Source organism: Rhinolophus ferrumequinum, chromosome 5, assembly GCF_004115265.2.
Source record: "Rhinolophus ferrumequinum isolate MPI-CBG mRhiFer1 chromosome 5, mRhiFer1_v1.p, whole genome shotgun sequence".
Classification (NCBI taxonomy): domain Eukaryota; kingdom Metazoa; phylum Chordata; class Mammalia; order Chiroptera; family Rhinolophidae; genus Rhinolophus; species Rhinolophus ferrumequinum.
In genome coordinates this window covers 59,038,432-59,057,094 of record NC_046288.1, presented here as the reverse complement: position 1 = coordinate 59,057,094, position 18,663 = coordinate 59,038,432, and the positions used below count along the sequence as shown (strand labels likewise).

General features: G+C 37.8%; 1 protein-coding gene across 1 annotated transcript; it reads right to left on the bottom strand.

Annotated features, from left to right (window-relative positions):
- Positions 1-1,326: 1,326 nt before the first annotated feature.
- On the bottom strand, positions 1,327-17,063 carry LRIT3 (leucine rich repeat, Ig-like and transmembrane domains 3). The gene is made up of 4 exons (XM_033105371.1): positions 16,948-17,063; positions 13,719-14,191; positions 3,924-4,229; positions 1,327-2,489 (listed from the first exon to the last, which is right to left on the bottom strand). The coding sequence occupies exons 1-4, from the start codon at positions 17,061-17,063 to the stop codon at positions 1,327-1,329; spliced, it is 2,058 nt and encodes a 685-aa protein (XP_032961262.1).
- Positions 17,064-18,663: the final 1,600 nt, after the last annotated feature.

The following is an 18,663-nucleotide window of genomic DNA, read 5'->3' as shown; positions in this document are numbered from 1 at the left end:
TTTGTAATGAACAATTTTTTCATTCTCCAGTTGCTTGTATTATAATTTCCACGATGTGTTACATTAAAGCCAATCTATTTCTTACATATAATAAAATACAGTATTTGCTTAGAACTTGCTTCTCAGAATATTTATTAAGGATTCCTGACACACCTTTAAAAATCTGTTCTATACTCCAAAGTCTTCAATATAATCTTTAGTAAAGGTAGTGAAAACTTCTTTAAAAAAATTTTTTTTATAATTTATGAAGCCTCTTTCCTATCTATTCATGTAACCCACTCCAATTCAATTTCCCTGATGTTTTTAACCCAGAAAGTTTTGATCCAATGAATCCACTGAAGCTGCACTTTCAAAAGGCTAACACATTCTTTATCAGATCTTAAAAAGACTTTCAAAGTTCTTCACTTTATCTAGGAAGTGAAAATATAACACAGCAAAAGACAAACAGCTTAGATGTGGTCCTTTGACCACCTGAATATCTTCTGACAAAGCAGAAGGGGGAAAAAGGAGAAGGAGGAGGGAGAAAAAAAGAGAGGGAGGGAAGAAGGAAGAGTAAATATCAAAATATTAAAGAAATTGCTTTAAAATAAACACTTAAAAAAAGACCCATACAGTCTGCTAACAAATGTGTTAGAATGCAACAGCTATTATTTTTCAAAATGGCCCTACTATTTATCATGGTCCTCTTTTTAAACTAATTTTTGCTATATTTCTAAGGACAGGGGAAATTTTTTTTACTTCTAATATGAATACAACTGTACAGTACTGTAATGCATAAAAGTACCAAGAGCTGGAGCCCTTCTTCTCCATTGGGTTGGATTTAACCTGAGTGAACACAACTCTCTGTATTATTCCATTCTCACCCACGAGGCAATGGCAGCAAATGTCCACAGTAAATGCCGTAAAGCACTTCAAACATGAATGAACATCAAGGCAATTGGTTACACTAATCTTTTTAAACTGCACAAAAACCTACCTTTTAAAAATTTAGACTTCGCTTGTTTTATGACCATTTTCACATGAACTTATTTTTATGAACTGAAACATTTTCCAAAATTATATTTCTAACTTATCAAGCACTACTTTAAAAATTATTTCTATGTACATCTTCCACACAACAAAAATCAAGGTTATTTGTTTTTTCAGTTTAGAAGTCTGATGGTAGTTTTTAAAACCCAGTTAAAAGGACTCCATTTGTGATTTTCATGGAGGATGTGAAAGTCTGTCTCAAAGTCACCCAAACAGAGAGTCAACTATACCCTCAGAATCTTAATTTTGTGGAAGAAATTTTGGGGGTTCATGTGTGCCTGAACTATAAAACCTTACTTAGCAATAATACTCTGGTCTAGAACCCTCACTTTTAAAAGTCATCTGAGATTCCACACTCGACCTAGAACAAAGCAGCAATTTTTCTGAATCATCTCTGTGCCTTTGCGCCCAAAGTTCCCCTACACTTTGAGATCTGGGGGACAGGGTCTCAAATTGGATATAAGTCTCTTTTGCCAAATCATCTTCCCAGAAGGATTGTGACTTACACTGAAGTTTGCAAACTTTGTACAACAGGAATAAAATCAATGGCAAGACAACAACGCAGGCAGTACCGCTCACCACAATAAGGAATGACCCTTGAGAATCACTTTCTTCTTCAACTCTGTCAGTGGAAAAGATGATACATTCGTCTTTCTGGGGAAGTGCTCCTTTGGGACAGACACATGCTATGTATTGCCTACCAGGCTCCAAGCCACTGATGCTTACTTGGCTCTTGCTGGAGTCTGCATTCAGCAGCAGCAGGTTCTTCTCACCATACTTGGAATATAACACGGTCACCTCAGAGCTATGCGTGGTGTTGACAATGTTCCACATCAAAGTCACACGCTCTTTGGTCTCACTGACTGCTCTGAGATTTTCTATCGTGGCATTTGTCTCCATGGGCATTGCTCGATCCAATAATGCCAGCTCTTCTTTTTTACTTGCACTAGCTGAGGGAAGCTTACGGCCACCCATCTCCACCTTTAAATTTCTTTTCCCATCTGGGTGGAACTGGAGTGACTGCTGGCTGGCCACAGTGGTGCTTGTTGACATTCTAGTGCTTAGTGTTGTAGTTGAAGAAACGATAGAGGAGAAGAAAGGAGATAAGGACAGGGAAGCAGCAGAGGGAGGAGACAAAGCAGGAGTGGAAAGAAAAGTGGCAGAAGTGGGGGAGATAGAAAAGGAGGAAGAAAGCCAGGGAAATGGCAATGAACCAGTTACAGATGCAGATCGAGATTCTGGTGGAACCTTGTGGTCAGGGTGATCTCCAGTTCTTCTTTCAGAAGTGACTGATGATATGGTGGCTGTGACAACACCAACCACTGTCACAGTAACCACAGCTTCTGACATCCCAGCCAAATTTTTGGCCTTACACTTGTAATCCCCAGCATCCTTGTAAGAAATGCCTGTCAAGCTTATTACGGACCATCTGACTCCTTCTCCTGGAGATTCCTGAATTACTGGAAGGAAAAAAATATATACATATATACATACATATACATACATACATATAGACATAGACATAGACATATATATATATATATATATATATATATATGGAAAAAAGAAAGGAAAAAAGCAACATGCCAACAATTTGGTTTTACATGCATCCTTTTCCCATAAGCCAATAGGAAAATGGCACAACGCATGCAAATCCCTGATAATGGGTGATGGTTCTATAAATTACCTATATGAAGGTCTAGGATATGGCAGGTGGGGAATGTTATTTTTAAAAGACATGCGCCTGAGAATTAGGAGACTTTGTTTTATTATACTTTTGTCCACTAAGTAGTATGTGATTTCAGATAAGTCAATTAGTATTTTTAGGCCTCTGATTCTGTACTTTTCAAATAAGGGAATAAGACCAAGTGATCTCAAAGATCCCTTCCAAATTTAACTTACTGTAGTTCTATAAAACATTTATCACAAGGCCTTACTTAAATATTTCCCCAAATATTTTTTCGTTGTAATAAAACACCATCTATCTGCAGAGGGCACAGCAGATCATTTTCTGCCATGAAGGTGTCATAATTTGTATTCTCAATCTTTCATTTTGTATTTAATTTAGATAAACTGTTAAGCCATGGATTCTTTTATTTGCAGAATAATATATAGTTTTTGCAGAATTTGAATTTTACTTTCCTAAACACTAAAATCTAAAATATTTACATTCTATCTTGATTTCTGAAGCTTTTTAAAGAATAATAATGCACAGAGAAGTATTCCCAATAGCTCCCAATTTAACTCACTCCCTCAAGGTATGGACCATGTATGATCAGTTTGTAGGAATATTAGGCCTTGACATTTTTCTTTTATTCTATCAGGTTTCATTATTTCAATCTAGATTTAATTTAATTTTTAAAAGTTTTAAAAATATGTTGCTTTAATCTTCAGAATATCACTATTGAAACTAAGGCCAACGCATTGACTTGGTATGAGCAGAATTTGAAAAGTCTATGTAACCAATATTTCCAAAAATTATACTTTCTGCTTCATAATAAAGTTTGTATGTAATTTGTTATTTAAATAATCATCCCCAAAACAGAATCTTGTATGAAAATCCTTTTTGATAATATTGTGATGGTTATACATTTTAGAGTGAGCCGTATCCAAGATAATACAGCAAGACAAAGGCCTTACGTGCAACCACCCATGCACTGGGGCATGTTTTTGTCTAAGGAAAAAAACAGATTCTCTATTTTCATCTATGTAGTCAGATAAAATGAGGAAAATATTAACCAATAAAATGAACCTTTCAAATTCCTTTCACCCAACTATCTTGGCATAATTTCTTAGGATTAACCAACAAACTGCAAATCTCCCCAAAAACATGAGATTGAATTCAGACCTCTGAAAACTCCTTGTTTCAATACAGGCCTGAATTAAGAAAATACCTGTGTAATTAACTGGCGAGCTGCTGGGTCTCGTCCACGTGAGCTGGGGGGTGGGGTAGCCAGTGGCATCGCACCGCAGCAGGACATTACTGCCCAGAGTAGACGTGATCTGTGTGGCCGAGGTCATCACCGATGGTTTCAGACACTGATCCAACTCAGCGCGCTGAAACAAAATGCCTGTCAGGCGCTCGGGCCCACTACACACCATCAGCGGATCCAGAAGCACTATGGCAGGGTCAGCAACTTTTGACATCTCGATCACTTTGGAAATGTGACAGTCACAGAACCAAGGGTTGTCCTGCAGACCTAAGCCAGAAGGAGGAAGAAGCTGATAAAGGTTATGCTGATGGCTTCAGTTCACATCACAGCCTCTTGGGGAAGCAGGTGTCTGCACTGTCTCCCTAAAACAGAAGTGCTCTGAGGGATGAAACGGAGTCAGCTCTCTGTCAGTTTTGCCCTCTAATCCTGCCACTGGATTGGACATTTCCTGTCAGGTCAGCTCATTAATGATCACAGCTAAGTCACTGAGCATTTACTCTGCCCTAGGCCTTGTTCTAAGCACTTGTCTGTATATGATCTCTTAATCCCAACAATCCTATAAGGAGGAGAGTATTATTATTCCCCATTTTAAAAATGAAAATGCTGAGATACAGAGAACCCAAATGATCTGATGACATAGCTAGTGTCAGAGCCGAGATTTGAAACCAAGTGCCACAGAATGCCATAAATATAGTGATAGAGACATTTCTAGGGTGCTTTGAAAGTACTTATATTATTATAAATAGTATAGGATACTGAGAGACACCTAACTCGGCCTGCATTATGGTTTGTGATCTGAAGACTATGGAGGTAGTACACATTCTGTGTCGCAAAGCATAGAAGGAGATGCAAGCAATGTCAGGAGATAAGATTGGAAAGATTGGTAAAGATTAGGACATGGCTTGGTGTGAATGTCATAAGTGCTAGCCATGCAGGTGCACTGTCTAAATCTCCCTTCAACAGAGAATCGAGAACCAGGAGTACCACTGGCTGACAGACTCCAGTTCCAAGTGCTTTCAGGATCTGCCTCAGCTTTCAGAGTTGCAAGCCGCAGTGTTAGTCCTTCAAGAAGGCTGTCAGGCAGACCTTAAAGGAAGGTGAGGAAAACGTTACTGGAAACTAGAGGAAAGGGGACCCTTGTGATGGAGTGGCAGGAAGTTTAGCAACACTGTCACCTGCGCTTACCGTGGAAAGTAGAAAACATACTCAATGCAATAAATAGTCTAGCTAAGGATATTTCCACACAAGAGTGTTGAGGGGCTGCCTGGTGTCTTCTTGCTGCTCATAGTAAAATGGAAAGGAGAGACAACAGCTAAAGGACGAACTGTTAAATATAAAAGAGCCCAAACTTGCCAGGGTCAATAATAAAACTGTTTCTTCCTCCCAGTCTCTCCAAAATTTTCAAATTAAGAAAGGGCTTCAGAGTGAAAATCAAATCCAGGGTGCACAGGACTATAACAGCAGTTGCTGAGATCTCTGGAGGCACTAAGATGGGGCTTCAGAGCCTTCAGGCAGAGAGAAGTCTCACTAGGATCTTAAGGGTCAGGTCCCATAGCAGCTTCCCATAAAGCCCAAGGTTGAAAGGATTTATCTCAGAAAGATTTGTGGTTGTGGCTCTTTACTGATGGAGTGGATTATACAGTGATTTCTAAGGAGAAAAGACAGAACCGTAATTTTAAAAAATTCTAAACATGGTGGAAGATTTAATTGTTTATTATAAATTCTAGATTTCTATTTATGTCTATTTTCATTCTAATAGCAATTCATGACTGGTTCATATTTTTCTGCCAGTATTGGTAAAAGTTTACTGGGTTTTTTTAAATCTTCTATTTTAAAATTTTCTTTTATTTCATGGATGAATTACTTTGAACTTCTTCTTACATGTACTCCTGTGAATGTATGACCAGTTCTCTAATATTGATTTGAATTCTACTCAACCTGCCAACGAACATCAAATTCATTCTATCATGTAATAACTAATATGTGTAGAATACTTTATACTTTCAAAATACTTGCTATGCCAGATTTTTTTCTTTATAAAATAATACAAGTTGATGGTTACTGGTTGCTTCCTATGTTGTAAATATTGCACTTGTCAAGACTCGTAAAGGGTCTAAGTTTTACCCTACTTTAGGGTGAGCTACTCATTCCAGTTTGCCAGTTTTATAGATGGTGACAGAAAGACACAAGATTTCTGGCCAGAGATGAAAGATAGCTTATTACTCACAGCTCTGGAGGGAGACATTATCTTTATTACACAGGGCAGTAAGCATGCCTACCCTTGGATATGGAGGGAGACATACCTCTACCTTCTAAAGCAGCTCTCTACACAAACATCCTTGAAAAGATAGTACAGAACAAAAGGTAGTCAGTGCCTGCCTCTGCTCACAAGACATGCATGGATGTGAGAAACCGTGGAAAATTGTCCGCACCCACGCTAAACATCTTAAAGGATTTGTCTACCTCAAGCCTATAACAGCACGAGGTAGGTAATATTAGTATCATCCTCACTCTAAAGAGGAGAATAACCAAGGCTCAGGGAGGTTAAGGGATCTACTCAAGGTCACACAACTGGATGCACTCAGGAGTTGAATCTCAGTACGCTGATCTTAAAGCTCTCATTCTCCACCACCCTGTGTATGTCTTATACTCACCTCAGGAAGCTAGTATGATTTTTCCAATTTCACTCCAGAGGACACTGAAGCACCCAGAGATTACTGTCTTGACTTTGTAAGGAGACCTGACTAAGTCCCAGAGGTTTTAGCCTCCTCATCTAATACTCCTTCCACCATGACTCATTTTTTCATCACCTGACAACATTAGAGCTCTGGCTGACAGTTATAAGTGCTGTCATCTACAAATAACAAACGTCAAAGCAGTGATGTCTGGAGCATAAGTGTCTATGTAGGGAAAGATCCAAGTAACTAGAACATTAATAATTTCATACATTGAAACTCTTATAAAAATGTGCTAAAAATGAAACTAAATTCTTTTTAAAATCAATCCAACTGGTTATATCTAAAAGTTATGTAAACCAGAAAAATATTTTTAAATCCCGCAAAAATAAAATAACGTATTTATTCCAGCTTTAAAATATCTAAGGTGAAAGGCACAACTTTTAAAACCCAAATAACAGTGATCTAAGTGCTAAAGATATTTATCAAGTGTTTTTTCTTCTGGGGACAAAGGTACAAGAACTATCTGAAGTTAAAGTGTTACTTGTACTGCATTCCTTCAAGGCAATATACCAATCACAATCACGGTAGCTTGTATTAATTAATTTTATATGATATTTTTGGTGAGGGGCAGGTGAACTTTGCCTTATCCCTTTTTTAAAAAGGTCATGTTTTCCAGGCATTACAGTAGTTGGATTAAACGGGCTAATTTTTTTTGTGAAAAGTCAACAATAAATTCCTGTACAAAATTTATTCTGCAAACTATAAGATATTGAAAGCAAAGACCATGCACTAATCAGCTTTGTGGAGGCAGTGGTGTTCAACAATTCAAGGGGCAAAGGAAAGTCTTTCAACAAATGGTGCTGGAACACCAGACATCTGCTTGGAAAAATATAAACCCCAACCCCTACTTTACACTGTACTAAAAACTATTTTGAGATGGATCACAGTCATAAGCATGAAAGCTGTGAATGTAAAGCGTAAAAGTTAAAACGATAAAGAAAGTAGAGTAACTCTGTGATCTGTAGGTAGGCAAATATTTCTTAGATGGGACACAGAGGCACTAAGAAAAAAAACAACAACAGAGAAATCAGATGTCATCAAAATTTAAAACTCTCTTACCAAAGACACCATAAAGAAAATGAATAGACAAGCCACAGATTCAGAGAAAATATTCATAGCGCTGGCAAAAGAACTATATTCAATAATAAAAAAGAAAACCAACCTTAAAAAATTATAAAGAAATATACCAGTGGCTAATAGCACTGAAACCTTGGTCAACACCATTACAGATGTTCACCAACTTACAATGGGGTCACATCCCAATAAACCCATAGTCAGCTGAAAATACTGTAAGTCAAAAATGCATGTACTACACCTAACCTCCCAAACATCACAGCATAGCCTAGCCTACCATAAACATGTCCAGAACACTTACATTAACCTATAGCTGGGCAATTATCTTGAGTTTCATCTCAAGATTAATTGCCTTCCTCTTCCTCCCACCAGAGGCAGGAGACACAGATGGACATTTTGTAGACATGATGGGATGAGAAAACACAAAGCACAATAGTACCTAAAAACGCTAACAACACAGTACACTGTAGCGTATCGGTTGTTTACCCTCGTGACTGCATAGGGCTGACAGCTGTGGCTCGCTGCCATTGGCCAGAATCATGAGAGAGCATCTTACTACCACATGTCGCTAGCCCAGGAAAAGATGAAAATTCAAAGTATCTACTGAATTTGTATTGCTTTTGCACCATGGTAAAGTGAAAAAATCGTAAGTTGAACCATCATAAGTTGGACCACCATAAATTGGGACAATCTGTAGTCATCAGGGAAACACAAATTAAAATCACAATGAATTACTGCTTCCCAAACCACCTCCTCCACCCCCGCCAAGAATGGTTGAAACCAAAAAGACACTTGTATTGGTGAGGATATGGAGCAAGTAGACTGTTAGGCAGTGCCAGTGGGTGTGTAAAATGGTATAACCTCTTCAAAAACTAGCAGTTTCTTAAAAAGTACCGTGTTTCCCCAAAAATAAGACCTAGCCAGACAATCAGCTCTATTGCGTATTTTGGAGCAAAACTTAATACAATATTATATATATTATATTATAGACCTGGTCTTATAGTAAAATAAGACTGGGTCTTATATTAAGTTTTGCTCCAAAAGACGCATTAGAGCTGATTGTCTGGCTAGTTCTTATTTTCAGGGAAACACAGTATATATGTAGTTTTCCTATTCCCTAGCACTTTCAATACTAACAATTTATCCAAGACAAATGAAAATATATGCTACAAAAAGCTTTGCACAAGAATGTGAATAGCAGCTTAATTCATAAGAGCTAAACACTGGAAACAGCTTATGTGTCCAACAACAGGAGAAAGGATGAACAACTGGTACATTCCTAAAACTGAATACAATGACTCAGCAATGAGGACCCACCAATACACGCAACAACATGGATGAATCTCAAAAATACAACGCTGACTAAAAGAACCCAGGCACAAAAGTGCCTCTTATGTGACTCCATTGATATGAAATTCTAGGACAGACAAAATTAACATATGGGGATAGAAATAAAAATAATGGTTGCCTGGGATGGGAGGAGATTGACTGAGAAGGGTCACAGGGGATCTTTCCAGGGTGGTGAAATTATTCTGTATCTTGATGAGAGTGTGAGTTTTGTGGGGGGACACATTTATCATCATTTACCAAATCATACACTTAAGATGCACTCTATGCAAATTACACCTCAACTCCTCAATTAAAAAAAAAACAACTTTAAAGAATAAAAGAATGATATCTCTGGAGATAGAGTAAATCTGAAGCTTGACTCTGCCTCTTTACCAGCTGCAAAAGAGGGTTGTGATGATTGGAGACCCACCTCATGGGGTTTTCCAGAAGGCCGAGGTATCACGGGGAGACCTCAGAAGGGCATCTGGCCAGGAGTAAGTTTTAGCTGTGTGCCACGTGTCTCCTCCATGGCCTAGCAAAGGACAAGCACACTCACCGGGACTGAGAAGTGTTTGTTGAATTAAATTAATGCCACTTGTGAAAATTCAGGGGGAGTACTCGGGCAGCCACAGCCCTTCAGGTGAACTCCAATCTGAATAGGAGAAAAGCCCACGTTTGCAATTGAGTAATTTGGGTAACAGGAAAAAGCACCCACAAAAGCATTCTATGACGTCTCCTACTGCAGACATTTTCCTCCAAGATAAACAGTGTCAGGCCTTATGGAGTCTGCCTGTGTAAATATTTGCTTTTTCCGGAGAAAGAAGCCATGGAAATTTACCTGTATTGCAAATCAGAAGTCTAATCTAGTTTCATAGTTAATTTAAATGTTTACTTGCAGGACACCAGATTATGTTTTTATGGATACGTTAAAGGACAATTTTGTGAAGTTGAAATTTTCACTCATGTAGAAGAGAGAGTAATGGAAAAGCCTGTCCCTAGATTTTTATTAAATAAATACAGGATTTAGAGAGCTAGGTAAAGTAATGCACATGTGAGGAAAATAAGTCTGGTATTATTATTTTTTTATATGTATTTATTCACTTTTTAAAAAGCAAGTTGCAGAAAGCAAGTTTTATTTGTAAGAAAGCGCACTCCAAGCGTGGAGCAGGCTGACCTGAGGGTGGGTAGCAGCCCATGTTGGGTATTATTACATACCAAACCTGGAATTACAAAGGAGTACGGAAGAGCATGGGTTCTGGGGCCAAAGAGCCTGTAATCATACCCCAGCTCCATCACTATATGGTGAGTGAATATGGGCAAGCGGCTTAACTTGTGCCTCGGTTCCTCACCTATAAAAGGGGGATGAAATGGTACTTACCACAGGGTGAATGTGAGACTGGAAGAAGATATATCTGTAAAGTATAAGAGCTGGGCTTTGCCCTGAGTAAGCCCTCCATCAATATTACCATTGCTATTATTATAAACAGAACCTCCACCTTTTAACAATCATAAACACAAGACAATAAAAATTAAATAAAAGCAGAATGTATCCCACTTATTATAGTACAAGAGTAAATTTCACAAAGCACCTAGAAAGATAATTACTACAGTTAAACATGGAGTTCTAGAAAATCTAGAACTGGTCCTCATCACTGTATTTTAATGATGAAATCTGAAGACTCAAATATAATTAAAATTACAAAAACACCAAAGTAGAGAAGTCTTCCTTCATAAGACACTCCCATTTCGGTCACAGCAGCTGTGGGTTATGGTTGATCTAGAATCATAACCTCAGAGGCTTTCCACCTCATCTTCTAAAGACTGTCCCATAAAATGTCTCATTATATGTATTCTCATTACAGTCCTACCAGCAAGAAGGAGTCAGTCCTCCCATCTCCATTTTCTGGATGAAGAAACTGAGTTTTCTGTGTGTAACTAACTCACACAAAGAAGAGTTAGCCCTTCTTCCTCCTGTTGTTACATAGCAGGCATGGTTTTGTTAAGGCCAGATGGGCATGTTTCAAAATATCTTTTTGTTACTCGTTATGATGACATTATCATTACTTTAAAAGTAATGCATGATCATTGCAAAATATTTTAAAAGTATAAAAAAGTGAAAAGATGTCCCACTGCTCAAAGAGAACAACAGTTAATCAACTACTGTATTTTTTATCTTTTTCTTTACACATTCTAAAATAGTTACAATTGTGCTTTATGTAAATTAAATCCTGCTTTTTTAATTTAATGTTATACCAAAAATATTTTCATGTTACTGCCTTTAAATAGTCTGTTTTTAAAGAATCTAAACCCCAAAACATAGATAAAGCTGTTTACCTCCATGGACAATAAAATTTCATAACCCTTTCCCATTTGATCCCTAAGTTCTCATTTAGATTTAACTCACACAAGTGAAAAATATTGATGTCCTGGGCGGCTGGATGGCTCAGTTGGTTAGGGCGCAAGCTCTGAACAACAGGGCTGCTGGTTTGATTCCCACATGGGCCAGTGAGCTGCACCCTCCACAACTAGATTGAAGACAACAAGCTGCTGCTGAACTTCCGGAGGGGTGGCCAGATGGCTCAGTTGGTTAGAGCGCGAGCTCTCAACAACAAGGTTGCCAGTTCAATTCCCGCTTGGGATGGTGGGCTGCGCCTCCTGCAACTAAGATTGAAAATGGCGACTGGACTTGGAGCTGAGCTGCGCCCTCCACAACTGGATTGAAGGACAACGACTTAGAGCTGATGGGCCCTGGAGAAACACTTGTCCCCAACATTCCCCAATTAAAAACAAAAAAACAAAAACACAAACAAACAAACAAAAAATATGTATATCTCCTATGTATTACTCCTTCATAGTAATATCAGTGACTAATTATTAGAGACCTATTAATAGCAATTTATTAATTTGATTTTATTTCACTGGCAAAGGCTATTAGAAACAAAAATTGCTTCCAAAGAAACTTGGAAAAATATGTAGAGAATTAGAAGCTCAATGTTTAAATTAAGACAATTTTTAGCTATTAGACTTACTCATAAGGAGTAAAAATTAGTGGCTAAAATAAATAAATAGGGGGTCTAATATATGGTGATGGAAGGAGAACTGACTCTGGGTGGTGAACACACAATGTAATTTATAGATGTTGTGATACAGAATTGTACACCTGAAATCTATGTAATTTTACTAACAATTGTCACCCCAATAAATTTAAAAAATAAATAAATAAATAAAAATAAGACCGGGTCTTATACTAATTTTTGCTCCAAAAGACGCATTAGGGCTTATGTTCAGGGGATGTCATTCTGAAAAATCATGCCAGGACTCATTTTCCGGTTAGGTCTTATTTTTGGGGAAAAACAGTAGCGATATAAGAAAAGCTTATGTGATTTTTCCTCTTTCTATCTTATTCTTATTTCTCATAGTTCTGGTCTCATAGGCACTAAAATGTATTTACATTTAAACAAAAGCAATGCTAAACCAGGTAAGTGCTGTCACAGCATTTCCTTTTTTATCAAAAAATCTCAAATTTATCTTTTCTTTATACTTTATGTCAGCAAATAGTTGACTGTGTGATAATGGTCAGCAGGGTTTCCTGGCACAAATTTAGCATCTAGTTGCTTCTCACTTCAAAAGGCTTAGAAGTCATCTCACTGGCCAAACACTCCGTTCTTTCATCCTTCTTAGAAGGACAACCTCTTCTGCAGCCCTGATGGACATAACTTATGAATTGGCAACAGGGCCTTACTGGGTCAACAAAATTTTAGGAAATCAAGCTGATTGCCCAAAGGCCCAGGCTTGTGTCTCATACATAAGTATGAAGTGCTTCCCTGCCTCCAGATGCCCCCTGAGAAGGTTCTCAGTTCACTGATTTCAATCAGGCCAATGCATTTCCTGGGTATTCACTGTGTGCGGAGCACCGTGCAAAGCACTGTGGGAAGATACGAAAAAAGAATAGAGAGACTTACTGGAAGGAGTTTACATTTTAAGAACCCCAAACAACTATCCATAAAACGCAAACAAAGTCAAGATCAAAGTATACACCAGTAATCACAGCTAACTAAGAGACCAAATCCATAGATCTATCTGGGGCCAGTAAAATAAAGTGTCTTCATCATTTCTTTTTAGTTTAAGAAAATTTGGCGGCTATTCTCCCAGACTAATTAAACCACTGCCACCGCATAAAGACGGCGATGTCCCTGTCCCACTCCTGAAGAGACTGATGAGGATTGAAAAGAAACCAGAGCAGAAGGTTGACGGTGGCGGAGTATGGAGCATTGGTGTGCTCAGAAGAATCAGGGCACTTTGCTAGATGTTGTCACCTAGTTCCAGGCTCACTGATAGCAACATTCGTCTCTCAGTTTACGAGGCCAACTCCCCTCCCTCCTAACACACACACACACACACACACACATACACACACACACACACACACACACACAGCTATTACACCTTACACAGGGTAAACTGACCAAGTCAACTGCTAAAGTACTATTCTATTAAACGTGTGAGTAGAGTGCAAGAAACCAAATTCAACAAATACGAAAAGACGTCACAGTTGAAGGTGGGCTGAGCAAATCATTTGGACCGCAGAGAGAAGCACAGAGGCTTATGAGCTTACCAAGAATAATTCTTCGTGGTGAAAGGTCCAGGCTTCCGGATGATGTTGTAAGCACGTGGGACCAGCTCTCCAGGAATTCTGGAGGCAGTGTGGTCAGTTTGTTGCTGGATAAATCCAAGTAGGCGAGGTTCTTCAGGTACCTGACTGCTGCATTTGGCACACGGGTTATTCTGTTATTGTGCAAATCCAGGGTCCTTAGATGGGGCATGTCCAGCAGAGATGCCCAAGGGAAAGCAGCCAGAGAATTCCCATCCAAGCGTAACTCATGCAGTTGCCGCAGGTTGTAAAAGCTTCTGGCCTCAAGGCTGGCCACAGAATTGTAAGTCACCCAGAGGTACTGGAGCTGCACCAGGTAATAGAAGGCCTCGGCGGGGATTCTGCGGATGACGGTCTTCTCTATGCGCAGCTTCACAGTGTCCGCGGGCAAGTTCACAGGGACCTCGTTCATATCCAGGTCATTACATAGCACAGACCTAGTGTCACAACAAGAGCAGTGGAAGGAAACCTGCTTTCCGAGACCCATTTGAAAAAACAATACTTAAATGAATCATGCATCAATTTTTCAACCCTTACTGGTTTTCACAAAGTATCTCTTCAGCCTCTCTGACCTATTCATTAATAATTCATCATCACCTTCCAGGTTGAACCATATGAAATGGCCATTCTTGTGGGTTAAAAATGATCAAATAGAAACAGGTTCATGTGGTTCAACCTACTGTTAATGGAGCTCTTTGTGTCAGGCCTGTGCAACACATCACATCCATTATCTTATTTATTGTCATAACTGCCCTATGAGATACATATTGGGTAATAGGTACATGCACCAGCTCCAGAGTCAGGCTGAACTGGGCTCAAATCTAAGCTCTGCCTCCTCCTCTTTGACCATGGAAAGCCACTTCACCAAGCCTTCGACTTCATTTTCCCGTTGTGACACTGTTAGGATGGTTAACTGTAAAGTTTTATACCTTCCTGAGACATAACAGGCACTCAGTGGATGCTTGCTATTTCTATCATCAATCTCATTTTTACAGATAAAATAACTGAGGCCAACCAACATTAGGTAACTTCCCAAGGTCACATAGCTTGTGGGTTACACAACCATCTTTCAAAGCCACATTTGTCCAACTCCAAAGTACACACTTAACCTCTTTAGATAGTGACCCATTTTTAAAAGAATCCCGTTGAAGTTATAAATTGATAATTTTTAAGGGGATAACAATTTAAAAAGGAATGGAAGGAAAGAAGGAAGAAGAAACGAAGGAAAGATATAAGGGAGGAAGGGAAGAAGGAAAGAGCAAATCTTCACACTAGATGTTAAAGTTGAGCTCTGTTTTAACAATGTGACACGTGTATTGCTTCTACCCCAAGGAATAAACCAGAAATTGCAAGTTTATTCCTTTTACCACTCACAAGCTTAAGTGACCTTGAGTCAGTCACGTTGTGAACTTGCTTAGTGGCACGTGTAAAATAGGCATAGAAAAACAAGCCTGTTCAATGTGAGTATAAAGTATGAAGAATCAGACAATTTAGATTCATTTTAACCTGAATAAAGATCTATTTGCTGCCCATCATATACTCATTCCCATTGGATTGCTGAAAATGAACAATGAAATGTTTTGCAAAGCATGACTAAATTATAATACATTATACGTGTAGTAAATAATAAGAATAAAATGGCCATCCAGTAAAACAGATCACATTAAATCAGTGAACTTTAAAAGCCAGCCTATAATGTAAAAAGAGGTAAGAAGCATAAAGACGCAATGTACAGCTAGTGTTGTTGTCATCTCCTGTCTGTAACTTTAGGATAAAACCATAACAGAAGCATCAGAATTCTCTACGGACACTTACTCCTCATTTCTATTCTCTACCACAGATTTCAGTGCTACTTTAGACCAGAGTGATCCAGTTTCTACTTATTAAGTCAGCATTCCAGTGTGCTGTAATGGAAAAAAGGCTGGATTGGAAGCTGAAAGACCCAGTGTCTGTATCAACCAGTCACTGCATCAGCTCAGTGCTGTGACCTTGGACAAGTCAGTGAGTCTCTGTATAGTTTAGTTTCTTCATTTATAAAATGACAGCAGTCAAACTAAATCATTTCTAGCGTTCTTGCCAAGAATAATACACTGTGATTTTTCTAAAATCCATCAATGATGAGGCCACCACAGAGAAGGAAACATTTTTGTGATTGTTTCTCAGAAGTACCTTGGCCTGAGTCATTAACTACTATGCATCTTTTGCCAAGTAGGTCTTCAATTTGTTACACTCTTCTCATTGTCTTAAACCACCTAGTGAATCTCTCAAAATGATACCAAGAGTTGGTTAAGGAAATGTTATATAATACCAAGACAAACTACTCAGTAATATGTTTTAATTATTATGTTTTAAATCATAAGGCATAAATTGGGTGATTCTGTCAAAAAATAACTTTAAGAAGCTCACTGTTCACGTCAACCAAGTCACAAAAAATCTGATTTTGTTATTAAATCTCCTCTCCAGAAAAATTAGGGTCTACCATGTTTAGCTAACAAGAGTTCCTTTTATGCATTTAACTTCTATCTCAAAGGACTCATGCATATCAATAGTATGTAATTATTCTCACTTCTCAGGTAGATGTTAAAGCAACGTAGAGGTTAAATAACTTCTGTAAGGCCCTACAGTGTTTGCAACAAACAGGGTTGATTTGTATCTTTCAAACCCCTTTTCTCTGTAAATTCTACTATCTTAAAATGAAAAATTCTAATTATGAACCTTTCTAACTTCACTCTCGTGCTCTTCCTTCCTACTTTCTAAGGTCTAACCAGTTGGCATGAATAACATTCAAAATGAAACGGAACACCTAAGAAGCAAATAAATACCTGGGCTTGTCTCGCATTGCCTGATAGGCTCTAACCTCTTGTGTTTTCTATAATCAGACTGAGCTGGCCACACTCGTCAGCTTGACCTCCTGAAACGGACATTTTATGAATACAAGTGCAAAGAATCTTTTTGTAACACAGAATGTGTTTGAGAATCTCCAATAATTTGAGGGGCTTTTAAGAGCTAAACTGTGCAAAATGAAAACAACAAAGTGGGCAACCTGTACTAACACAATTAAGTTAAAGCTTATGGAAGTTAAACCTTCTTCCCCCTGATTTCTGATCAACAATTTGCTTCAAAAGAAGGCTGTCTGGTTGGAGTTCTTTTTCTCAGAATCATGGGAAATTTAGTAGCAAGGAGAGGAGCATACCTTGATCCCGTGCCATCGTTTGTACTGTGATAATCGCAGGTGCACTGTGAAGGACACGAAGAGCTCACTCCTTCCAAGAAACTAAGCACAATGCCCAGACATGTTAAGAGATGCATTGTTCCTTTTAGAGGTTATTTAGCAAAAGGTAAAAACCAAACCCTAGCATTCAGAAACTGGTGAGCTTGGAATGCAAACAGCCATTTAGTAAGAACAGATTACACGGGATTAGCTGAGATCTGTAGTTACTTAACCTTCAAGTGTATCTCGCAAGGGGATCAATCTTCCTAGCCTTTGAATATGCTTTCAGCAAAGTAACACATTCTAAGGAAAATGAAAATCAAACACATGTCAAGAAAATTTCAATAGTTGCCCATAGCTAAATTTGCAAGGAAATGCCTATTAAATTCTTTTCCTATGGATGTAATTGCTACTACACCTTGAAGATACACTTAATGTTAAAAATAATTCAATGCCTTAGCAGATACTAGAAAATACTGCAAATTGTTTACATTATAAATTTTATTTTGTGCATTTGCTTTTTACCAGCATGTGTATCAGTGTTTTATAAAATTTAGCTTTAAAGATACAAGCATATGACATAAAATAGATTTAGAATAGTTATCAATGTTGTCACACATTGACGAGTTCCAAAAACAAAGCAAAGTCCAGTGCCTAGATTTTCTAGGTCAAATGCTTCAATCCACCCGTGAAGTGCAGGACTAAGGATCCGGAGAGTGTGTCCTGTGGCTCTCCCAGGTCATCTCTGCAGTGTAAGCTCCTCCCTGCACGCTTATTTCTAACAAAGGCTATTATCTCTGTTCAAGAATATATTTTATTCCAACCTAGGTTCCCAAGATATGGGCATTAAGCCATACCTAAAGATCAACTGTCATGTCTTTTAGCAAAGTTAGGCTGTACCAGAAAATAAAAATTAAATTAAATGGTTAAAAAACTACCTCTACAAATATAAAATGGAGAATCCATAGGCACAATCAAGGGTTTAGGTAATATTTATATATATATATGACATTTAATCTTCTTATTGGGTGCTTCTACCATCATCTTTAAACCAAAAACTTCCTTAAAAGAATCAATTTTATAAAAATAAGACTATTATGGGACACTATTTAAAGCTAATAGAATGCATATAGAAACAATAGAATCAGAAGAACTGGCTTAATTAAAATAAAATACTAGATTTTAAATGTCCACTATTTACACAATAGTGTATTATCATGCTATGCTTAATGGTTATTTAAAATGAAAAATATATGAGTTTAGAAATTTATTCAACATTCAACAAATATTTATTGCATCCCTACTATGTGCCAGGTAAAATGGGTTTATGTGCTAAGGATACATCAAAGAACAAATATACTGCTAATCAATGGGCACAAAGTTTCAGTTAAGCAAAACGAGCAAGTTATAGAGATCTGCTCTACAATATTGCACTTATAGTTACCAACACTGTATTGTACACTTAAAAATTTGTTAAGGGGGATCTTATGTCTTATCACAGTTAAATAAATTTCAAACAAAAAAAGATAGGAAAAGAAGAACAAACCTACAAAACCCCCCACTCTGATTAAACTTAATTCTAGTGGCAAATAATGGAAACACATATACGGAACAATGGTAATTAAAAATGAAATTTTAATAATATAATTATTTATTAAAGACTATTAACTGTTATTATTATAGATTTATTCTAACATT